This window comes from Oncorhynchus clarkii, chromosome 10, assembly GCF_045791955.1.
Source record: "Oncorhynchus clarkii lewisi isolate Uvic-CL-2024 chromosome 10, UVic_Ocla_1.0, whole genome shotgun sequence".
Lineage (NCBI taxonomy): Eukaryota > Metazoa > Chordata > Actinopteri > Salmoniformes > Salmonidae > Oncorhynchus > Oncorhynchus clarkii.
Window position 1 is genome coordinate 35,569,383 of NC_092156.1, and position 25,960 is coordinate 35,595,342.

General features: G+C 41.3%; 1 protein-coding gene across 1 annotated transcript; it reads left to right on the top strand.

Moving 5' to 3' along the window:
- The first annotated feature begins 6,649 nt into the window (after nucleotides 1-6,649).
- Nucleotides 6,650-23,406, top strand: LOC139419525 (sestrin-3-like). The gene is made up of 10 exons (XM_071169486.1): nucleotides 6,650-6,950; nucleotides 15,773-15,838; nucleotides 16,120-16,320; nucleotides 18,622-18,804; nucleotides 18,994-19,227; nucleotides 19,379-19,526; nucleotides 19,633-19,751; nucleotides 20,185-20,375; nucleotides 20,592-20,736; nucleotides 21,471-23,406. The coding sequence occupies exons 1-10, from the start codon at nucleotides 6,873-6,875 to the stop codon at nucleotides 21,555-21,557; spliced, it is 1,452 nt and encodes a 483-aa protein (XP_071025587.1). The 5' UTR covers nucleotides 6,650-6,872; the 3' UTR covers nucleotides 21,558-23,406.
- The last annotated feature ends 2,554 nt before the right edge of the window (nucleotides 23,407-25,960 follow it).

The following is a 25,960-nucleotide window of genomic DNA, read 5'->3' on the forward strand; positions in this document are numbered from 1 at the left end:
CTTTTGAAATGTACAGCGACAGAATTCAGAACATGGGCTGTTCTTACAGTGTTCTCCCTGTACACCAAGTTAGAACCATAAGATAACTAAAGGAGGCATATAAGTAGACAATTTGATGATTACATTTCTCTAAAACAGGTTATAGGCTACATGTGCACACCCAAGTCAGAACAGTAGGCAAAATTAAGAGTTAAAAATAGACCAAATTATTAGGGTGAGGCACATGGGCTACTAACAGCCTACTACACAACATACACTTAGTATTACTTTTTTATCTACAGTATACATATCTCCCTGGCATATTATATAATTTATGCAGCAGCATACAATACATTTTTGGACTCACCTTGTTGTGCTGTGCTCACTTGAACAGGAAGGTGGCACGGGGGTCCTTCTGGATTTATGGTGCTTTCAAGAGAACTGGGAACTCAGAAAAAAACAAGGTTGAATGATGATGACGTCATTGATCTTCAGGTCGTAGCTCTAGAAAGAGGCCCGAGTTCCAGACTTACAATTCCGAGTTGGATGACCGTTCAAAACTTATTTCCCAGTCGGAGCTCGTTTTTTCCTAAATTCCCAGTTGTCTTGAACTCACTGAAGTGAAGTTTTCACAGTTCCGAATTAACAGTTGTTTTGAGCGCTGCACAAATCATGCTTCATTGACAGCATGGCCAATGTTGAATGTTTATCATTTTAAACTTGGAAATGAGACCCTTAATCCCAGATTTGGGACCACACAGCCACTTCACTGAATAGCAGGCTAGTGATTGCTTTGAAAGGCTTGCAGTTAGCCCTGTCACTGATTCCTTCCAAACCACTCATTGTTGAATTTGCAATTTCCATCTTGTTGTGCAATGTTTATGTCCAATGGCCGATGAGCACCGATATGTTTTATCTATCATTTCTCTATTATTTATCTTCATTATGACAAGGATTAAAAATTATTTGCCAGTAGATTGTTGACTTGATTCATGATGATGACTGCTAGCTAAGATTTTGAAAATATCAGTCCAATCAAAGCTACTGTAGATGTGATTTGACATAATTTGTATCTGTGGCTTATGACCTTGAGCCTTCTAATATAACTCTATGGAAGCACCCAGGTGGGTTGAATTTTAGAGGTCTACCTTTTGACTTGGCGGTGACGTACTGTCCCCACGAGAGACAGAACACTGAGCTAATCATGGCGCAACTAGAGAACATTACCAATATCTACGCTCCACATTTTCTGCTGGCTGCCCCACCACCACCACCACAGAAAGCACTGAGCTAGGCTGAAACACCTGCATTTTGGAGCTGCCTTACTCATCAATAAAGCAAAAAAGAGACCATGTTTGTATGCTGCTTTATTAACTCAATGATTTGTATTTTTTGTGTACATTGTTTGCAAACTGATATGTGACACGTATTAATGCCAAAATAACATGCAAAAAAGGTAAGCCCCCCCCCCCCCCCAAAAAAATGTTTATTTATTTATTTTTGCTAGAAATGTGGGGCTCGCCTCCCGGGTGGCGCAGTGGTTAAGGGCGCTGTACTGCAGCGCCAGCTGTGCCATCAGAGAATCTGGGTTCGCGCCCAGGCTCTGTCGTAACTGGCCGCGACCGGGAGGTCCGTGGGGCGACGCACAATTGGCCTAGCATCGCCCGGGTTAGGGAGGGGTTGGCCGGTAGGGATATCCTTGTCTCATCACGCACCAGCGACTCCAGTGGCGGGCTGGGCGCAGTGCGCGCTAACCAAGGTTGCCAGGTGCACAGTGTTTCCTCCAACACATTGGTGCGGCTGGCTTCCGGGTTGGATGTGCGCTGTGTTAAGAAGCAGTGCGGCTTGGTTGGGTTGTGTATCGGAGGATGCATGACTTTCAACCTTCGTCTCTCCCGAGCCTGTACGGGAGTTGTAGCGATGAGACAAGATAGTAGCTACTAAAACAATTGGATACCACGAAATTGGGGAGAAAACGGGGTGAAAATTCACCAAAAAAACAAAAACAAAATGTGGGGCTCAAAACAGGTGGGATCTGCCCCAACTGCCCTAAATGACGGGTTGCCACTGATTCTGTTAACATCTGACTACTGTGATCTGTTCTTGAAATATGTATCCTATGACATTTCAGATTTAGATTATTTTTCAGAAGGTAGTTTGGATGTAGTTTAGTACTTTTAGTTAGCTAAGTAGCTTTAGTTAAGTAAACTATATTTAGGGTAGCTTTAGTGTAGCATAACTTCTTCCTGTGTGAAGTAATTGGTAGCTTGGTAAACTATGTTTTCAGAGTAGCTTCCCCAACACTGAAGATGACATTTCAACATAAATGAAGACTCACATCTTTGCTCACCCTCAGTGTAAGCTGCCTTTTCTTTCATTATCACGCCTGTGAACTCATATAGTGCCTTGCGAAAGTATTCGGCTCCCTTGAACTTTGCGACCTTTTGCCACATTTCAGGCTTCAAACATAAAGATATACAACGGTATTTTTTTGTGAAGAATCAACAACAAGTAGGACACAATCATGAAGTGGAACGACATTTATTGGATATTTCAAACTTTTAACAAATCAAAAACTGAAAAATTGGGCGTGCAAAATTATTCAGCCCCCTTAAGTTAATACTTTGTAGCGCCACCTTTTGCTGCGATTACAGCTGTAAGTCGCTTGGGGTATGTCTATCAGTTTTGCACATCGAGAGACTGACATTTTTTCCCATTCCTCCTTGCAAAACAGCTCGAGCTCAGTGAGGTTGGATGGAGAGCATTTGTGAACAGCAGCTTTCAGTTCTTTCCACAGATTCTCGATTGGATTCAGGTCTGGACTTTGACTTGGCCATTCTAACACCTGGATATGTTTATTTTTGAACCATTCCATTGTAGATTTTGCTTTATGTTTTGGATCATTGTCTTGTTGGAAGACAAATCTCCGTCCCAGTCTCAGTTCTTTCAGAATGGTCCTGTATTTGGCTCCATCCATCTTCCCATCAATTTGAACCATCTTCCCTGTCCCTGCTGAAGAAAAACAGGCCCATACCATGATGCTGCCACCACCATGTTTGACAGTGGGGATGGTGTGTTCAGCTGTGTTGCTTTTACGCCAAACATAACGTTTTGCATTGTTGCCAAAAAGTTCAATTTTGGTTTCATCTGACTAGAGCACCTTCTTCCACATGTTTGGTGTGTCTCCCAGGTGGCTTGTGGCAAACTTTAAACGACACTTTTTATGGATATCTTTAAGAAATGGCTTTCTTCTTGCCACTCTTCCATAAAGGCCAGATTTGTGCAATATACGACTGATTGTTGTCCTATGGACAGAGTCTCCCACCTCAGCTGTAGATCTCTGCAGTTCATCCAGAGTGATCATGGGCCTCTTGGCTGCATCTCTGATCAGTCTTCTCCTTGTATGAGCTGAAAGTTTAGAGGGACGGCCAGGTCTTGGTAGATTTGCAGTGGTCTGATACTCCTTCCATTTCAATATTAGCGCTTGCACAGTGCTCCTTGGGATGTTTAAAGCTTGGGAAATCTTTTTGTATCCAAATCCAGCTTTAAACTTCTTCACAACAGTATCTCGGACCTGCCTGGTGTGTTCCTTGTTCTTCATGATGCTCTCTGCGCTTTTAACGGGCCTCTGAGACTATCACAGTGCAGGTGCATTTATACGGAGACGTGATTACACACAGGTGGATTGTATTTATCATCATTAGTCATTTGAGTCAACATTGGATCATTCAGAGATCCTCACTGAACTTCTGGAGAGAGTTTGCTGCACTGAAAGTAAAGGGGCTGAATAATTTTGCACGCCCAATTTTTCAGTTTTTGATTTGTTAAATTTTTTTGAAATATCCAATAAATGTCGTTCCACTTCATGATTGTGTCCCACTTGTTGTTGATTCTTCACAAAAAAATACAGTTTTATATCTTTATGTTTGAAGCCTGAAATGTGGCAAAAGGTCGCAAAGTTCAAGGGGGCCGAATACTTTCGCAAGGCACTGTATCTCTTTTAAATGATCATTTACATAACTGAGAGGGTAGTAAATTAGAGAGGGCAGTGGTAAGAGATATCATAGAGATATTAAGAGAGTCAAATTACTATCCACAATTAGTTTAATCATGTACAGTATGTCAATACTCTATTTTCCAAATGTACTTGCACCAATGTCCAATGTAGAGAGAAACTTAACACAAAGAACACATTGTTTATTTTCTTGGAATATTGTAACTCCAGCCTGTGTCTATAAATGTCTTGTATTGAATGTGCAAAACCTATTTTGTCAAATCACACTAGAAAGGCATTACTTGCGTGACTCTTGAACAGAAAAGACTTCTGTGGTGAGTGAAGGGGATGTGAGAGGACAGTGTTTCAGCCATAACTAGGGAAACAACACTGAGCATTTTCGAGCAGATAATTTTTTGTCAAGATGGTGAAGATCGTTCTTCCCCGCCGTTCAAAGTGTGTTGCGTTATGGGGTTAAAAATTGTCCGACTTGAGCCTACAAATCGACTGCATGAACTTGACAAAAATCATGTGATCAAAGGTCATGAAGTTTCGACTGCAGTCGACTGCAAAATTCTGCAGTTGCTCTTTACCAACTTCATCGCCAACATTGTGGGAGACTCTATCGCAATCCAGTCGTTAGGGTGTTTTGTTTGACCCACGCAAATGTGACCAAAGACATGACTGAAACCGTGAACCAACTTGTATACAGTGTATAGTTCAAATGAATGTGATATTTGATGCTCTCTCTCACTTATTGATTGTACAATGTACACACATACGATTTCAGTTTGTGAGTGTGTGATGTGGGGGTTGGAGCCATGTTTATTTTGACATTATAAAGAACTTTTATAAATGATGGCAACACTGCCATAGTAATCTGAGTTTTGCTGTTGGAAAATCACATTAGTGTCTGACTTTTGGCTGTCGCAGATGCACCTCCCCCGACTGTACTCTTCTTTCGTCTACATCGGTTGCTTTCGCCTTACCACTCAAATGCGCCCACTACCCTGCGCATGCAGCCAGCTATCCAGCACTGTAATTGGTCACAGGATGCGTCTCAGCTGATATACAATGTTGTTGTTGCTGGGTGAGAGGCATTTGAAAGGATAAAGAGAGATGAGGTGACGTCTTTGCATGTCTGTGGGTGCCGGTTTGGTCAGGATTTATTGCTGAGTGGTTCTGTTACCACCACTGCTCTCTTTCAGTTTGCTGACTCAATGTTGTGTTTGTATGCAGTTCATGTTTCCTGCTTCCTCTGAACTATAAATCCGTTTCAAATGAAAGAGAATTTACAGCATACCTGCAGAAAATAGGTGTCTCACTCCAGGCCTACCAGCACTACCATGGCCTCATACACCAAAAGCAAAATCCTTCCTTTATGTCTTTGTTCATAGTCTTTCAGTATAAAGATATAAATAATGGTTGTAACCGTGAAGATCTATTGGGCTGAAGGCATATGTTGCTTTGCTCTGCGAATTACTTAGCCTTCATCGTTTTTGTGTACAAACATTCACACACACAACTACATAAACGTTTCTAGCACAGTTACAGTGCCTTCAGAAAGTATTTACACTCCTTTACTTTTTCCACATTTAGTTGTTACAAAGTGGGATTAAAATGGATTTAATTGTCATTTTTGGATGAAGGTGGAAGAAAAATTCTAACATTTGTAAAAAACAACAAAATATATATATAAAAAATAAAACACTAATATATCTTGATTAGATAAGTATTCAACCCTCTTAATCAATACATGTTAGAATCACCTTTGGCAGCGATTACAGCTGTGAGTTTTTCTGAGTAAGTCTTTAAGTGCTTTCCACACCTGGATTGTGCAACATTTGCCCATTATTCTTTTCAAAATTCTTCAATCTAAAATTGGTTGTTGATCATCACTAGACAACCATTTTCAGGTCTTACCATAGATTTTAAAGCAGATTTAAGTCAACTGGCTACTGGCTACTCAGGAACATTCACTTGGTAAGAAACTCCAGTGTAGCATTTCGCTACACTCGCATTAACATCTGCTAACCATGTGTATGTGACAAATACATTTGATTTGATTTGAGATTTGGCTTTGTGATTTAGGTTATTGTCCTGCTGGAAGGTTAATTAATCTCTGTGTCTGGTGGAAATCAGACTGAACCAGGTTTATTGCACACAGAGTGAGTCCATGCAATGTATTATGTGACTTGTTAAATACTTATTGACTCAAGACATTTCAGCTTTTCATTTTTTATTCATCTATATTTAATCCATTTTAAATTTAGGCTGTAGCACAATAAAATGTGGAAAAAGTCAAGGGGTGTGAATATTTTCTGAAGCCTATTAGTAAAACCAGCCTTGTAGACCTGAGTATATTATATCTATCATGTTCTATCCAATTTAAATTACCTATGGCAAATGTAGGCTATTGCAATGTAATCCTAAAGACTATTCTATACTGGGTGACGCAAACAAAACTCATATGATAGTTTTTCTATTGCTGAAATGGTTTGCTTTATTGTTACGGATTCAAGGTACTTTTTAGTTGTGTTGGGGCCTGTTAAAAAGTTCCGTTTGTGGAACATTTTTGTTGTTCAGCAAACACACCCCTCTGGCGGCAATTGGCAGTTGGGCGTGCCTACCTTCGGCAGAGCAAAATTAGAAGTTCGCTCAAAAAATGCCTGGCGTAGTGTGTTGTGAGCAAGACTGGGGAGTACGGAGCCTATAATACTCTCGAGAAAGGCTTCGTAATTTAACAGCTCTTCGGTCTCCCCATCTCCAACCCACCACCGCCGCTGCCGACCCACCTACAATCGAAGGATATACTGTAATTTAACTGTACAGAAAAAGTAACGTTACAGTAAAAACCTTTCAAAATACGGTGTCTAGGACTGTTAAAGTGGAAGCCAGTATGAACGTCAGCGCGGAGTCTTTCACCTCCAACCCATTTCACATCTGTAACATCTGTCAGAAGGTGATAAGGAAAAAGGTATGATGTTTCCTGATTTCATTTCTCCAAATGTTACTTTTACTAGTCGACCAAAATCATGTTTTATCAAGATGATCAGTCAGGCCTATTTATTATTCCTTCCAATTTAGATAAAATATCGTTGCATCTTATGAAGATGTCACTGAGATCCTGCAGGAGTAGTGGCCTAGGCCCTAGTATACTTTAATTTTGTCTATTGATTCAGACTGCAGAACAAACATATTGTTTTTCACTGGTCTTCTCCTTGCCTTACTGATACTTGTGCATTCAACTGCATTCTGTATTTCAACATCATCTATAGAATCGTTTGTAATTCCAATTAGGCCTAGTTTAACCATCTCAAACCTAATAATGTACAGTTATCTGCAACAGATTGCCCTATTTGGATTAATTTACTTCCCAGGATGGTCGTCAATCAGTATGATAGCATAGTGTTGGGGGAAAGATTGATGATTTGATAAGAACATGGATATCTCTCTCTAGTGCCCTGCTTTCTGAGTCTGACTGCTATTATTAGTAGCCATTAGTCTAGGTACATATGACCCAGTTTTTGATAGGGAGTCATCGTAAGATGGTCTCAAGGCAGAAGAGGAGGTCCGTTTCTGTCATCTCCAGTGCATCATTGAGTTACACAATAAAAAAATATATACATTAGGATGATTTGGACATGAAGTGTGAAAATGCAAAAAAATATAAATAAATCTATATTATATTATTATATATTTTCACTTTTCATGTCCAAGGCATCCTAAAAAAAAACATTGTTTAAAAAACATGTTGTGTAAATCAATTATGCTACAATTATGTTACTTATAGATGGATTTGGATATGAAGTGTGAAAATGCTAACGCAGGTACAAATTGACTTGCATTGGATTTACGACACAAATGCTCAAATGTTTGCATTTGAAACAGTGGCCAGATTAACAAAACCAAAGCAATGGTTGCTGTCATACCTGGTCCATAGACTGCTTACAGCTTAAGAAAACCAATATGTAATATTGTCATTTGGGTTAACTATCCCTTTAAGAATGGGGGAGATTAATTCCACTTAACAGCAGGATCAGAACCATCTAGTGGTCAGAACCTGGTAATATCAGGATGTAGGATGGGACATCAACCTAACAACTTCAATGACTAATTTCTCTGAACAGGGGAAAAAACGTGACCAAATTCACTGAGAATACATTAAATAGGATGAAGAGACAATACTCTGAGCTGGAGCTCCATACTACTAGTCAAATATAGAGAACTGATTCTATATATTCATTGTTGGAGTGGGATTGGCGTGAAGTGTGGGGTGTCCGTGGGGGGCAATTTTTTTTAGATTCCTCACGTCTTACTCTTTGTTCGAAAAAAGTTTGGGCCAAATCAGATGTTAGGTACTACATTTATTGAATTTGATATGAATTCTATAAATTAAAATGGCCAACTTGGATACAATCAATTAGCTTAATTTCTCAGAGATCAAATTCTATTCCACAAAATAATGTTGCAGGAATGCTAATCTTATCTGTTTCCAACAACAGAAACTATTTCAGAGCAATCTGAGATGGTGAGTGTCGAAAACCTCTTTCTTGTGCTTTTTGACGTGGAGCAACCCTGTAACAACAAAATATGAGGAGTGGACCTCCATAGATTACAATGCGAGACATCTTTGTCTGTCTGCACACCAGAGTCAGCTCTTTCCTGACAAACATCAGTGACAGAAAAAAGCAGTGTTTTATGTCTGCCGTCTACAGTTACCAATAGATACTGGTAAATACACAATGCCACGATCACATAGAAATATACTGGTAAAGGCAGGGTATAGATCTTTCATTTTGTAGATTGAATCTAAGAGGTTTCATACTGGCTGTTCTCAACAGAAACCCTCTTGGTTGGAAATTACAGCATACTGAGAGAGCGATGACACTGTCAATTCATACTCTATCTTTAATTATGATGTAAGATTCTGTTTTTTGATGCTTTATTACTTATCTATCACATACTAGTTCCACCATTACAACTTTCTTTAAAAAGCAGTGTTGTTTTTATAAACTGGCTTTAGGCTATTTTCTTTTTGTGATGGAGATGATAGAGACAGACGGGTCCAGGCTCTTCTTTAAATCTGCACAGGCAGGTAGAGAGGTACTCGAACCACCTCTCTCTACTGGAGCCACCTCTCTCTACTGGAGCCACCTCTCTCTACTGGAGCCACCTCTCTCTACTGGAGCCACCTCTCTCAGTTAACTGCATCAGCCACGTTGCCCCAACAACAGACATTCATCACCCAACACACACAAAGGGCCAGACAGACAGAGGGTGGAGAGGACATATGATAGGAGAGGAGGAGAGAGGGATGGAGAGAGAGGAAAAGAGGGAGGGATTAATACCAGGGTGAAACTGTCTGCAGCCCAGGGCAGGTCTGTCTGTGTCACCGGTAGCAGTGGGAGTCACAGGGCTTAAACCCAATTAGCTAAATTCACAGGAAATGGCCTGTCTGTTGACAGAGCGCACATTCAAACGTCTGTTATGTAGCAAGACATATGCCACTAGAACAGAGAAGGGGTCTCTGTCTGACTCTCTCATGCACACGCAAACACCACTTTCTCACACGCACACACACACACACACACACACACACTTTCTCACCCATAGAGAACTACAGTGTCTTACTGTATATTTTGGTTGTTTATGTAGCTTTGTTATCCATTCGTACTATAAACCTTCTTCCCACCTTTGAACTTGAGGCCCTTAACCATTATGTAATATTATTACCATGGAGATGTACTGTAAGACTGCTAAATACACAGACAACCCCAGTCTAGTGTTTATTATAAAACAGGTGGTTTGGAATTCCCATTGTTAGAGCCTATCTTGCCCATGATATACTAGACAACATACACATGGCCAATAGATTCATAAAAAGTGTCATTGTTTACTTCGTTACCTTGCAACACACTACTACTACTACTACTGCTACTGCTGCTGCTGCTGCTGCTGCTGCTGTTACAAATCCACTACCCAGCCATGCAAAATATAAACTTTGTAAACACTGTAAAAAATGTCATAACACATGGCCTCATGTATTATTGCTTAAATAACTGTCTAAGTTATTATAAATTAGTTTGATATACACTGAGTGTACAAAACATTAAGAACACTTTCCTAATATTGAGTTGCACCCCCCATTTTGCCCTCAAAACAACCTCAATTCGTCAGGGGAAGGACTCTACAAGGTGTCGAAAGCATTCCACAGGGATGCTGGACCATGTTGGCACCAATGCTTCCCAGTGCCAAGTTGGATGGATGTCCTTTGGGTAGTGGACCATTCTTGAAAAACCCAGCAGCGTTGCAGTTCTTGACACAAACCGGTACGCCTTGCACCGACTACCATACCCCGTTCAAAGACACTTAAATATTTTATCTTGCCTATTCACCCTCTAGATTGTGTGTGTGCAATTCAATGTCTCAATTGTCTCAAGGCTTAAAAATCATTCTTTAACCTGTCTCCTCCGCTTCATCTACACTGATTGAAGTAGATTTAACAAGTGAAATCAATAAGGGATCATAGCTTTCACCTGATTCACCTGGTCTGTCTGTCATGTTCCTAATGTTTTGTACTCTGTGTATATTGAATATACAATAAAATACACCCTAGCTGGCAGATTTTCCAAGCACCAGCTCACACTCCATATCACCTGCAAGCCATTTATATGTTCTAGCAGAAGTATTTTTATTACTGAAGTGACACACTTATAAACACTCAAAAGTCAGGAATGTTGACTCTCTTTATGTAAAGTGTTTATGAGTGTTCTAATTCTAAAAAGGAAGTAGGGTGACCAAGATTCTTTTGTTAATTTTTCTTATCTGACCACTTGTGATGTAATTCTCACTGTCCTGTAGACGCAGCTGTGTTTTCTCTCCTCTTCTCAGAGATTTTGGTCAGACTATGTATGTAAGGTTGAAGTCGGAAGTTTACATACACCTTAGCCAAATACATTTAAACTCACTTTTTCACAAATCCTGACATTTAATCCTAGTAAAAATTCCCTGTCTTAGGTCAGTTAGGATCACCACCTTATTTTTAAAATGTGAAATGTCAGAATAATAGAGGAGAGTGATTTATTTCAGCTTTTATTTCTTTAATCACATTCCCAGTGGGTCAGAAGTTTACATACACTCAATTATTATTTGGTAGCATTGTCTTTAAATTGTTTAACTTGGGTCAAACGTTTCGGGTAGCCTTCCACAAGCACAAGGCCTATTCCTCCTGACAGAGCTGGTGTCACTGAGTCAGGTTTGTAGGCCTCATTGCTCGCACACGCTTTTTCAGTTCTGCCCACAAATTGTCTATAGGATTGAGGTCAGGGCTTTGTGATGGCCACTCCAATACTTAGACTTTGTTGTCCTTAACTTCACTAGGGTAGGGGGTAGAGGTTGGCCGATTATGATTTTTCAACGCCGATATCGATTATTGGAGGACCAAAAAAAAGCTGATGCCGATTAAATCGGCCAATTTAAATCAAGACATTTAAAAAAATTGTATTTGTAATAATGACAATTACAACAATACTGAATGAACACTTATTTTAACTTAATATAATACATCAATAAAATCAATTTAGCCTCAAATAAATAATGAAACATGTTCAATTTGGTTTAAATAATGCAAAAACAAAGTGTTGGAGAAGAAAGTAAAAGTGCAATATGTGCCATGTAAGAAAGCTAACGTTTAAGTTCCTTGCTCAGAACATGAGAACATATGAAAGCTGGTGGTTCCTTTTAACAAGATTCTTTAATATTCCCAGGTAAGAAGTTTTAGGTTGTAGTTATTATAGGAATTATAGGACTATTTATCTCTATTCCATTTGTATTTTATATACCTTTGACTATTGGATGTTCTTATAGGCACTTTAGTATTGCTAGTGTAACAGTATAGCTTCCGTCCCTCTCCTCGCTCCTCCCTGGGCTCGAACTAGGAACACATCGACAACAGCCACCCTCGAAGCAGCGTTACCCATGCAGAGCAAGGGGAATAACTACTCCAAGTCTCAGAGCGAGTGACGTTTGAAACGCTATTAGCTCTCACCCTGCTAACTAGCTAGCCATTTCACATCGGTTACACCAGCCTAATCTTGGGAGTTGATAGGCTTGAAGTCATAAACAGCAGAGCTGCTGGCAAAACGCACGAAAGTGCTGTTTGAATGAATGCTTACGAGTCTGCTGGTGCCTACCATCGCTCAGTCAGACTGCTCTATCAAATAATAGACTTAGTTATAACATAATAACACACAGAAATGAGCTTTAGGTCATTAATATGGTCGAATCCGGAAACTATATTCACGAAAACAAGACATTTATTCTTTCATTGAAATACGGAACCGTTCCGTATTTTATCTAATGGGTGGCATCCATAAGTCTAAATATTCCTGTTACATTGCACAACCTTCAATGTTATGTCATAATTAAGTAAAATTCTGGCAAATTAGGCGGCCCAAACTGTTGCATATACACTGACTCTGCGTGCAATGAATGCAAGAGAAGTGACACAATTTAACCTGGTTAATATTGCCTGCTAATATGGATTTATTTTAGCTAAATATGCAGGTTTAAAAATATATACATCTGTGTATTGATTTTAAGAAAGGCATTGATATTTATGGTTAGGTAGGTACACATTAGAGCAACGATACACACCGCATCGATTATATGCAATGCAGGACACGCTAGATAAACTAGTAATATCATCAACCATGTGTAGTTAACTAATGATTATGATTGATTGATTGATTGTTTTTTACAAGATAAGTTTAATGCTAGCTAGCAACTTACCTTGGCTTCTACTGCATTCCCGTAACAGGCAGGCTCCTCGTGGAGTGCAGTGAGAGGCAGGTTGTTAGAGCGTTGGACAAGTTAACCGTAAGGTTGCACAATTGAATCCCCCTAGCTGACAAGGTAAAAATCTGTCATTCTGCCCCTGAACGAGGCAGTTAACACACCGTTCCTAGGCCATCATTGAAAATAAGAATGTGTTCTTAACTGACTTGCCTAGTTAAATAAAGATTAAATAAAGTTGTACAATTTTGTTTTTTTAATTGGCCAAATCGGTGTCCAAAAATACCGATTTCCGATTGTTATGAAAACTTGAAATCGGCCCTAATTAATCGGCCATTCTGATTAATCGGTCGACCTCTAGTAGGGGGCACTATTTTCACTTCCGGATGAAAAGCGTGCCCAAAGTAAACTGCCTGCTACTCAGGCCCAGAAGCTAGGATATGCATATAATTGGTAGATTTGTTAAAATAATGCCTGTGAGTATAACAGAACTGATTTGGCAGGCGAAAACCTGAGAAAAATACATCCTGGAAGTGGGATTTTTTTATGTTTGTAGTTTTCTATTGAATGCCATTACAGTATCCATTGATTTAGGACTCAAATTGCACTTCCTATGGCTTCCACTAGATGTCAACAGTCTTTAGAAATTGTTTCAGGCTTGTATTCTGAAAAATGAGAGAGTAAGACAACTCTGAATGAGTGGACCCTACAGTGTCCCAGAGATTTTTCATGCGCGTGACCGGAGAGTGAGCCTTTCTTGTTTACATTTATATTGACAACGTTATTGTCCGGCTGAAATATTATTGATTATTTAGGCTAAAAACAACGTGAGGATTGATTATAAACATTGTTTGAAATGTTTCTACGAACTTTACGGATACTATTTGGATTTTCCGTCTGCCTGCTGTAACTGCGTTTGAGCCTGTGGATTACTGAACAAAACGCACAAACAAAACTGAGGTTTTTGGATATAAACAGGGACTTTATCGAACAAAACAAACATAAATGGGAGTCTTGTGAGTGCAACTATATGAAGATCATCAAAGATAAGTGATTCATTTTATCTCTATTTCTGATTTGTGTAACTCTTCTACTTGGCTGGTAACTGTTTGTAATGATTTGTCTGCTGGGCGCTGTTCTCAGATAATCGCATGGTATGCTTTCGCCGTAAAGCCTTTTTGAAATCTGACACCGTGGTTGGATTAACAAGAAGTTAATCTTTAAACCAATGTATAACACTGTTTTTGAATTTGGCGCTCTGCAATTTCACTGGATGTTGGCCAGGTGGGACGCTAGCCCACGTACCCTAGTGAGGTTTTAAGCCATTTTGCCACAACTTTGGAAGTATGCTTGGGGTCATTGTCAATTTGGAAGACCCATTTGCGACCAAGCTTTGTCTTGAGATGTTGCTTCAATATATCCACATAATTTTCCTCCTCATGATGCCATCTATTTTGTGAAGTGAACCAGTCCCTCCTGCAGCAAAGCACCCCCACAACATGATGCTGCCACCCCCGTGCTTCACGGTTGGGATGGTGTTCTTTTACTCCAAACATAACAATGGTCATTATGGCCAAACAGTTCTATATTTGTTTCTTCAGACCAGAGGACATTTCTCCAAAAAGTACGATCTTTGTCCCCATGTGCAGTTGCAAACCGTAGTCTGGCTTTTTTATTGTGGTTTTGGAGCAGTGGCTTCTTCCTTGATGAGCTGCCTTTCAGTTTATGTCGATATAGGACTCATCCTAATGTGGATATAGATACTTTTGTACCCGTTTCCTCCAGCATCTTCACAAAGTCCTTTGCTGTTTTTCTGGAATTGATTTGCACTTTTCGCACCAAAGTACGTTCATCTCTAGGAGACAGAACACGTCTCATTCCTGAGCGGTATGACGGCTGCGTGGTCCCATGGTGTTTATACTTGCATACTATTGTTTGTACAGATAAACGTGGTACCTTCAGGCATTTGGAAATTGCTCCCAAGGATGAACCAGACTTGTAGAGGACTCCAATTTTCTGAGGTCTTGGCTGATTTCTTTTGATTTTCCCATGATGTCAAGCAAAGAGGTACTGAGTTTGAAGGTAGGCCTTGAAATACATCCACAGGTACAGCTCCAATTGACTCAAATTATGTCAATTAGCCTATCAGAAGCTTCTAAAGCCATTACATCATTTTCTGTAATTTTCCAAGCTGTTTAAAGGCACAGTCGACTTAGTGTATGTACACTTCTGACCTACTGGAATTGTGATACAGTGAATTATAAATTAAATAATCTGTCTAAACAATTGTTGGAAAAAGGAGTTGTGTCATGCACAAAGTAGATGTCCTAACCGACTTGTCAAAACTATAGTTTGTTAACAAGAAATTTGTGGAGTGGTTGAAAAACTAGTTTTAGTGACTCCAACCTAAGTGTATGTAAACTTCCGATTTCAACTGTAACTGAAGGAGGACTGGCTTATTCTCCTTAGCCCAGCATTGATCACTCCATATAACCTATCTGTCTATATGCCTGCCTGTCTGACTTCCTGCCTCTTATAGAGAGATTTTTTACCATCCTTCTCCTACAGGCTTTAAGTATATTAACTTTAATATATGTACTGTCCTAACATAAATGTACATTTCAACACCCACTCACACACACACGCATAAAAGACGATGTGAACCATAAATATACTGTCCTTTTCTCTGCCCAGGCCATGTTCCCAGGCTAATGTGTGTGCACAGGCTGTTTGCTCATCTCAACAGATAACAGGAGGAGGGGGTTACTTTACCTCTGAGCAAACGGACTGACACACAAAGGCCTGGCTGTTACATATCAAACCTCACTTCTATACATGCCCTCTTTTTATCTTTTAATTGGATGTTTTTTTCTTGTGTTTGCCAACATAGCTGAGAGTTCATTTAGGTTGTGCCAAAAGTGGGGTTGTACATCTAAGCTCCTTGTGTTGTATAGTTCCTTAGCTAACCCAGTTTCCCTCTCTGCCGCTCTTGTCTTGTCTCAGGAGAAAGGAGTCAGGGTGCCGCGACCCTTCTCCAGTGGACCCAGCGCCTTCATTCCAAAAGAGGAGGTGAGAAAATACTTTCTGTGCCTTGAGGCTATATTTCCCCTGTCCTGCCGACTCTCTCTCGTTCTTTCTCACTGTCACTTCCGTTTAAACTCTCTCGCTTTTCCCCCCTTGTCTTTATCTTCCCACCTTTATCTTCACCTTGCCTTGAACTCAGAGGTATAAACCAGATTACAGCAGCAGCAGCTTTATTGTAAAATGGTTCAATACACAATGCGTGACTGAAACCCCTCTCTTCCCTGTCCTGCCTGACCCCTCCCCCCAACCCTCCTCCCTGGGTCCAGATTGTGGAGGCGTCCCAGGTGGACCCCCAAACAGAGCAGATCCTGGCCGAGGCCTACTCTCTGTCAGGCCACGTGGACCATCTGACCCAGGTGATGGGACTGCACCCCCACTACCTGGAGTCCTTCCTGCGTAGCCAATTCTACCTGCTGAGGATGGACGGCCCCCTGCCTCTCCACTGCCGACACTACATTGCCATCATGGTAAACACTGGTATAGGATGAACCTAGAGATTGTCATTGGGTGTGTTTGAAATTACATCCTATTTCCCTATTCTCCTGAGACCCGACAATTCATATTTCTTTATATGTTTTTTTTAAATCACATTTTACAAATATATATATTTTTGAAGGAAAATGTTATTTATTTTATGTGCACTGTAGTGGAAATACAGAATCGGTTGATAGTTAATATGAAAAATGTAACATTACAGTAAATGGGTACAGTAGGTGAAAAACCTAAACTCAGCAAAAAAAGAAACGTCCCTTTTTCAGGACCCTGTCTTTCAAAGATAATTCATAAAAATCCAAATAACTTCACAGATCTTCATTGTAAAGGGTTTCCAATGCTTGTTCAATGAACCATAAACAATGAACATGCACCTGTGGAACTGTTGTTAAGACACTAACAGCTTACAGACGGTAGGCAATTAAGGTCACAGTTATGAAAACTTAGGACACTAAAGAGGCCTTTCTACTGACTCTGAAAAACAAACAAAAATTGAACGTGCCTGAAGCATGCTGCAAGGAGGCATGAGGACTGCAGATGTGGCCAGGGCAGTCCTGGCCACATCTGCAGACGCCTAAGACAGCGCTACAGGGAGACAGGACGGACAGCTGATCATCCTCGCAGTGGCAGACCACCTGTAACAACAACTGCACAGGATCAGTACATCCAAACATCACACCTGTGGGGCAGGTACAGGATAGCAACAACAACTGCCCGAGTTACACCAGGAACACAATCCCTCCATCAGTGCTCAGACTGTCCGCAATAGGCTGAGAGAGGCTGGATTGAGGGCTTGTAGGCCTGTTGTAAGGCAGGTCCTTACCAGACATCACCGGCAACAACGTCGCCTATGGGCACAAACCCACCGTCGCTGGACCAGACAGGACTGGTAAAAAAGTGCTCTTCACTAACGAGTCGCGGTTTTGTCTCACCAGGGGTGATGGTCGGATTCACGTTTATCTTTGAAGGAATGAGCATTACACAGAGGCCTGTAGTCTGGAGCAGGATCATTTTGGAGATGGAGGGTCCATCATGGTCTGGGCCAGTGTTTCATAGCATCATCGGACTGAGCTTGTTGTCATTGCAGGCAATCTCAACGCTGTGTGTTACAGGGAGGACATCCTCCTCCCTCATGTGGTACCCTTCCTGCAGGCTCATCCTGACATGTCCCTCCAGCATGACAATGCCACCAATCATACTGCTCGTTCTGTGCGTGATTCCCTGCAAGACAGGAATGCCAGTGTTCTGCCATGGCCAGCGAAGAGCCTGGATCTCAATCCCATTGAGCACGTCTGGGACCTGTTGGAACGGAGGGTGAGGGCTAGGGCCATTCAACCCTAGAAATGTCTGAGAACTTGCAGGTTCCTTGGTGGAAGAGTGGGGTAACATCTCACAGCAATAACTGGCAAATCTGGTGCAGTCCATGAGGAGGAGATGCACTGCAGTACTTAATGCAGCTGGTGGCCACACCAGATACTGACTGTTAGTTTTAATTTTGACCCCCCCCCCTTCATTCAGAGACACATTATTCAATTTCTGTTAGCCACATGTCTGTGGATCTTGTTCAGTTTATGTCTTAGTTGTTGAATCTTGTTATGTTCATACAAATATTTACACCAGAGCCCTAAAGGAGTGTACTATATATAGAGTGCCATTTCCAACGCAGCCGTTGTTCCCTGTAAGGGTTGAGGTTTGGAATGGTGGTAAGGTAAGCTGATCCTACGGGCAGCTTCTACCTGCAGTTGCATGGTACGGGACAGGTCAAAGGTCAAGCTAAGCTGGGAGAAAATGTCTCCTGCATATACACATCCTCCCTGCTCAGGAGACCTACCTAACACAAATCTCCTGCTGACCCATATTCATATTTCTCTAATGACCCATTTCCATAACAACCAATGGCTCTTTCCCGGAGTGACGGATGATGTTTTCCATATGATGTTAAATTTATTTAAAGGTCATGCATTTTACAGACAATATTCATGCTTTATATTACAGTCTGCTTATTTATTTAGACATTACATAGTAAAATAATAATTGCATACTGATGACATTTTTGTTTTTTGAGAAATTCTTTGAAACAAGCAACACTTTGTACAATTTAGTACTTGCTGAATGCCAGCTAAAACTGGACTGTCAAATACAGTGCTACCCAGAAGACAGGTATATAGAACATTAATATAAAGACAGTTTAGACAGTAATGAACATATACAGCAAAGGAAGAGTTTTCACAGTGAGCTAGAATTCATGTAAATAAAAAACCTCTCTGTGTCTCCAGGCTGCAGCGCGTCACCAGTGTTCCTTCCTGGTGTCTCTGCATGTGCGTGAGTTCTACAGGATGGGGATGTGTCTAGACTGGCTGAAGGGTCTACAGTACGCCCCTCAGAGACTGAGGAACCTCAACGAGATCAACAAGATCCTAGCACACAGGCCCTGGCTCATCACCAAAGAGCACATTCAGGTTAGAACACAGACGTGCATAAAACATACTCATATTCAAGTACATTATTTACATATGCACGTACAATGTATATATATCTATATCTATTCACTAACACACACACACACACATGTATGCATGACTTTGATCCACATACTCACACATTAAGTAACTCCCACTAAACGTTTTTCTCTCCTCCCTCTACCTCAGAACTTGGTGAAAACAGGGGAGCACAGTTGGTCTTTGGCAGAGCTGGTGCATGCTGTGGTCATATTGGCCCATTTCCATTCCCTGGCCAGCTTTGTGTTTGGCAGTGGTATCAACCCCCAGGTGGATCCACAGAATGCCAATGGCTTCCAGTCCGTTTACATCAGTGACAACTGTACATGTGACTTGGCCAGCGACCATCACCTGGACCGAGACCTCAGCAACACCAGCCCCGTGGTGAAATGACATACATGGCTTACTGTTGATCTATGCTTTACTGAGTTGATTTAGCTATGTGTGTTTGGAGGGATTGTGTTGGAAATGTATCTCAGTATGTGTGACTCTATTGTCACATTAATAGAGTTCTGGTTTGTTGTGTGTTTTCCAGACCACAGACTCGGTCAGTGAGTTAGAGGCACTGATGGACAGAATGAAGAGGCTGCAGGAGGAGAGAGAGGAGGATGAGGCCTCGCAGGAGGAGATGGCCACACGCTTCGAGAAAGAGAAGAAAGAGAGCCTCCTGGTGGGCTCTGGGGGTACTGCAACCACACCTTTTCCTGTTGTCTGTTTCTCACTGAGTACTAATGTAAACCTGTCAGTGAAGTCATGACTGATTATAATACATCTCCAATGTGACTGCAGATATGAAGGATGAGGTGATGCCCACATCCAAAGTGTCTCGGTTTGTAGAGGATGCCACCTTTGGGTACCAGCACTTTGCTCGACACGGAGAGGACAACCCACCAACATTTAGAGCACAGGTGGGGAATAATTATAGATCAAATTAATGTAAATTCCACTATCATACCATAAGTGCAAGATCTATAGATTTAACAGTCACTTCTTAACACCCTGCCCTGCCCTGCCCTGCCCTGCCTTGCCTGCCTGCCTGCCTGCCTGCCTGCCTGCCTGCCTGCCCTGCCCTGCCCTGCCCTGCCCTGCCCTGCCCTGCCCTGCCCTGCCCTGCCCTGCCCTGCCCTGCCCTGCCCTGCCTTGCCTTGCCTTGCCTTGCCTGCCTGCCTGCCTGCCTGCCTGCCTGCCTGCCTGCCTGCCTGCCTGCCTGCCTGCCTGCCTGCCTGCCTGCCTGCCTGCCTGCCTGCCTGCCTGCCTGTCTGCCTGCCTGTCTGCCTGTCTGTCTGCCTGTCTGCCTGTCTGTCTGTCTGCCTGTCTGTCTGTCTGCCTGTCTGTCTGTAGGACTACTCGTGGGAGGACCATGGTTTCTCTCTGGTCAACAGGCTGTACTCAGACATTGGTCTGCTGCTGGATGACAAGTTCCGAACAGCGTGTGACCTAACCTACTACAACATGGCCAGTCACGAGGACGTGGACACCACCATGCTCCGACGTGCACTCTTCAACTACGTGCACTGCATGTATGGCATCAGGTAAGACAGCGCCTTCTATCCTCAGTCACATACACTTCTCATGCACTAACAAGTGTGGACACTTGTGTGTCAAGTTAGTGGGATAATTATTATATTTAAATTAGTGTGATTGTTGAAGCCCTAGAATAGTCCCTGAAGTACAGTATAAATGGCCTAGTAGACAGTAAAGTGATGCTCCAGTCTGATAGTGTGATTTATTTGATGTCCTGTCTGCAGGTATGATGACTATGACTATGGGGAGGTGAATCAGCTATTGGAACGCAGTCTGAAGGTCTATATAAAGACGGTAACATGTTATCCAGAGAGGACCACTCGCCGCATGTACGACAGCTACTGGTGCCAGTTCCGCCACTCCGAGAAGGTTAGAAAACTGTCAATGCTCGTGTTGTGTTCGTGAGAGGGCATAGTCTTATGTTGTTTGTATTCTTTGCAATCAAGCATTCACCGTCCACAGCCACAAAAAATGAGATTGTGAATCCTGATATGTCTTTGTAAATAGGCCAGAGTTCAGGGGCAGGACTGGTCATGCTGTTTGATTGTGTTTGTGCAGGAGGCTTTGGCTCATGAGTACACTAGGACTATTGAGCAGAGCTGAAGAAAATGAAGCTCTTGGCCGCAGGAACATGCTGTTATTGTGTTTGGGTTGTTCTGCAGAGAGGCCCCCTGTTGGAATCTGACTGGGCTGAAAGAGATGAAAGACGAGCAAGTTACACCGTGTATCATTAGGACCAGCAGGGTAGAAGGGTCATTGTCTTGTTCTTAAAGCTCATGTCAAGACAACCTGGAACAAACATCTCATCTCTGACGTAATGAGGACAGCAGCATTCACTTTAGTTTGTAATTATCATGTCTGTACAAACAGCATTTTCTTTGGCCCCCATTAAAAAGTATTGTCTGAACCAAATCTCTCACTACGTTTACATATGAGACTCAGTGAGATGTCTTTTGTAGCCTATTTTCTGCAAATGCATATCCATTTTACAGATCAGTGGCTGTCCATAATGCAGTCCATGCCATGCCAGTTATATAACGTTAACTGTACTGTGTTATACTATGTATGGTATGTTAATCCTCAGCCTCCCTGTCCCGCTCCAGGTCCATGTGAACCTACTCCTAATGGAGGCCAGGATGCAGGCAGAACTGCTATACACCCTGCGCGCCATCACACGCTACATGACCTGACCCTGACCGACCACAGCGGGTTGTCTTTCTCCAACTGACCAATAGAAAACCCCAGCCCTCTACAGTCCTCATCACCCCACCTCCCCCAACACCACCACCGGCCTTCCCCTTTCCACAGCCCCAGGAACGAGGCCTCTTGAAACCAGAAGACTGTCTCTCTACCAGGCACATGACTCTAAAACTGGCCTCCTACTGTGTGGTTGGGTGGGGACTTTAAGGTCTTTTTAGAGTAATGCCCTTGTAAAGAGGAAGTTTGTGAAGATGAAGGAAATCCTATTGTGAGTGTATGCAAGTGAAAACGGGTGCACATGACTGACTATTATTATCCTCCTTTGCCAAAATCATAATGGCAGTTTGGCTTCAGTGACATGCAGTGGGGTGGTTGGAGTTCATGACTCACTTTTGGAAATTGTTTATCCAAGCAACCTCACAAAGTACTGAACTCCAGCTCTAAGGAGGATACTGTATAGCCAGAAACAGTGTTACACAATAATATACCTCTGAATGTAATGCCTTGATTTGAGACAGACCCACCAATATCAGAAACAAGATTAGAAGGTTATCTGATTGACAGAACAAGCCCTTTTGTGGCACTCAGATATTTTAAAAAGTGCAATATGGTCTTCATTCTTCTTACCTTTTTTTAATTATATATTTCTTGCAACTTAAAAGGCTGTGACAGAATACTTATGCTTTTCAGTCTATTTAGACCTTTGTCGATAAATTAGGCTAATTAAAATATTTATTGAGAATTATTTCTCTGCAATATATGTCCTAATAGAGACTGTATCACAGCAGGGAGTGCACAAGCAACATTATCAGCAATTGTATGATTTTTTTATTGCTTTCCCTCTCATGCTTTTTGTGACATATTTCTGTGCCAAATGTTTCTAACAGGGTCTGTAAGACATTCATATTGCCTACTTGTCTATATTTCTACCAAATATGCAGTGTACAGTACAGACGTTAGATCCATGAGACATTTAAAATAAAAAAATGTGTATTCCATTAGGTATTACAGTACATTTCAGAACTGAGATAAGCTACAGTAGTGCTGGGAATGTGCTTTTTGTTTTTGTTTTGAAGTATCACCACGTGCAAATGCCTAACCCTGAAATCTGCACTGTTAACTTTGAGTCTCACCAGCATTTATTTGATGCTTATTTCTTCATCAGTGTAGGGTTGGAAAAGTCATGGTGCTTTTGTGAATGATTGTTGCTCTTTGCACATTTGTGTCTGCACGTTGGAACGTTGGTAATTCCCAGTTGGAAATATGCAAGAAATGTTTATTTCCTTAAATCCTCTCTCTCTTCTCTCTAATCTTTCTCAAATATTAAGACATTGCATTGTATGTCTCAGATGCAAAATGTGTTCAATATTAGCACCACTCCCCCCATTTGTGTGAAGGTTTAGATAGTTTAGATGTATTGATCAAATTCTTTAAACATATCTCTGTGAACTCAGATGCCATTCACCAAAGTACTATTTACTGTTTGCCAACCTACTTTATATTTTTAAGGTGTTTTAATTGGGGGGGATAAACAGCTTGTATTAACAAGAACAATTAGGTAATGTATCATTCGAATTATAACCGATGAAGATGGAAGCTGAGTTGTCTAAACTTTACAAAATGATAATCTACTGGTCTGAGAGTTAAAGCTGCACTTTTGTTTCTCTTACCGAGATTGTGCTTCAAGATTGTTGGGAGGTTGTTTCTTCTTTATCAAAGACACATTGTCATTTTTCAATTAAAACAACTGTAAAATGAAAACTGTACAACTGAAACGATATTTCACACAGTGCCTGTAAGGAAATAAAAAAACAATAAAGAAGTTAAGAAATACATCTACATATGTGTTCTGTTTATTTGATTCATCAACATGCATCCTGGTAACTTGATGTATGATACCGGTATGTGTGCTACATATCAAATCTGTTTCATCAGTCAACATTTTAATATCATAAAAATGTTTTTTATTTACTTTTTATTTCACCTTTATTTAACCAGGTAGGCCAGTTGAGAACAAGTTCTCATTTACAACTGCAACCTGGCCAAGATAAAGCAATGCAGTGCGACAAAAACAACAACACAGAGTTACACATAAACAAACGTACAGTCAATAACACAATAGAAATATCCATGTACAGTGTGTGCAAATGTAGAAGAGTAGGGAGGTAAGGTAATAAATAGGCCATAGAGGCGAAATAATTACAATTTAGCATTAACACTGGAGTGATAGATGATGATGTGCAAGTAGAGATACTGGGGTGCAAAAAAGCAAGCGGGTAAGTAATATGGGGACGAGGTAGTTGGGTGGGCTATTTACAGATTGGCTGTGTACAGGTACATTGATCGGTAAGCTGCTCTGACAACTGATGCTTAAAGTTAGAGAAGGAGTTATAAGACTCCAGCTTCAGAGATTTTTGCAGTTCGTTCCAGTCATTGGCAGCAGAGAACTGGAAGGAAAGGCGGTGTTGGCTTTTGGGATGATCAGTGAGATATACCTGCTGGAGCGTGTGCTACGGGTGGGTGCTGCTATGGTGACCAGTGAGCTGAGATAAGGCAGGGATTTACCAAGAAAAGACGTATAGATGACCTGCAGCCAGTGGGTTTGGCGACAAATATGTAGTGAGGGCCAGCCAACAAGAGCATACAGGTTGCAGTGGTAGGTAGTATATGGGGCTTTGGTGACAAAACGGATGGCACTGTGATAGACTACATCCAGTTTGCTGAGTAGAGTGTTGGAGGCTATTTTGTAAATGACATCGCCGAAGTCAAGGATCAGTAGAATAGTCAGTTTTACGAGGGTATGTTTGGCAGCATGAGTGAAGGAGCCTATTTTGCGAAATAGGAAGCAGATTTTAGATTTAATTTTGGATTGGAGATGCTTAATGTGAGTCTGGAAGGAGAGTTTACAGTCTATCCAGACACACCTAGGTATTTGTAGTTGTCCACATATTCTAAGTCAGAACCGTCCAGAGTAGTGATGCTAGTCGGACGGAAGGGTGCGGGCAGCAATCGGTTGAAGAGCATGCACTTAGTTTTACTAGCATTTAAAAGCAATTGGAGGCCACGGAAGCAGTGTTGTATGGCATTGAAGCTCGATTGGAGGTTTGTTAGCAAAGTGTCCAAAGAAGGGCCAGATGTATACAGAATAGTGTCGTCTGCGTAGAGGTGGATCAGAGAATCACCAGCAGCAAGAGCGAAATCATTGATATATTACAGAGAACATTTAACCCTGTTGCACCCCCATAGAGACTGCCAGAGGTCAACAGGCCCTCCGATTTGACACACTGAACTCTATCTGAGAAGTAGTTGGTGAACCAGGCGAGGCAGTCATTTGAGAAGCCAAGGCTGTTGAATCTGCCGATAAGAATGAGGTGATTGACAGAGTCAAAAGCCTTGGCCAGGTTGATGAAGATGGCTGCACAGTGGGCAACTGGCAGGATGTACTCTTATTCTCCATGGACTTTCTTCATGGAATTAGTGCTACAGGATGCAAATTTCCGTTTGAAAAAGATAGCCTTACCTTGAGTATATTGGTTCTTGACTTCCCTGAAAAGTTGCATATCGCGGGGGCTATTCGATACTAATGCAGAACGCCACAGGATGTTTTTGTGCTGGTCAAGGGCAGTCAAGTCTGGGGTGAACCAAGGGCTATATCCGTTCTTAGTTCTACATTCTTTGAATGGGGCATGCTTATTTAAGGTGGTGAGGAAAGCCCTTTCTCATTCTTGAGATCGAAAAACTGTGCAGTGGTGTAAAGTACTTAAGTAAAAATACTTTAAAGTACTACTTAAGTCGTTTTTTGGGGGGGTATCTGTACTTTACTATTTATATTTTTGACTACTTTTACTTTTACTTCACTACATTCATAAAGAAAACATTGTACTTTTTACTCCATACATTTTCCTTGACAACCAAAAGTACTCGTTACACTTTGAATGCTTAGCAGGACAGGAAAATGATCAAATTCAAGCACTTAATCAAGAGAACACGTGGCCATCCTTACTGCCTCTGGCCTGGCGAACTCACTAAACACAAATGCATTTTTGTAATAATGTCTGAGTGTGCCCCTGGCTATCCATACATTTTTAAATGGTGCCGTCTGCTTTGCTTAATATAAGGAATTTTAAATGATTGATACTTTTATCTTTGATACTTAAGTATGTTTTAGTAATTACATTTACTTTTGACACTTAAATACATTTTAAACCAAATACTTTCAGAATTTTACTCAAGTAGTATTTTACTGGCTGACTTTCACATTTACTTGAATAACTTTCTATTAAGGTATCTATACTTTTACTCAAGTATGACAATTGGGTACTTTTTCCACCACTGAAACTGTGGAATGAAAATTTGGCTATTTTGAAAAACGTTTCTCACATGCCTACTGCAA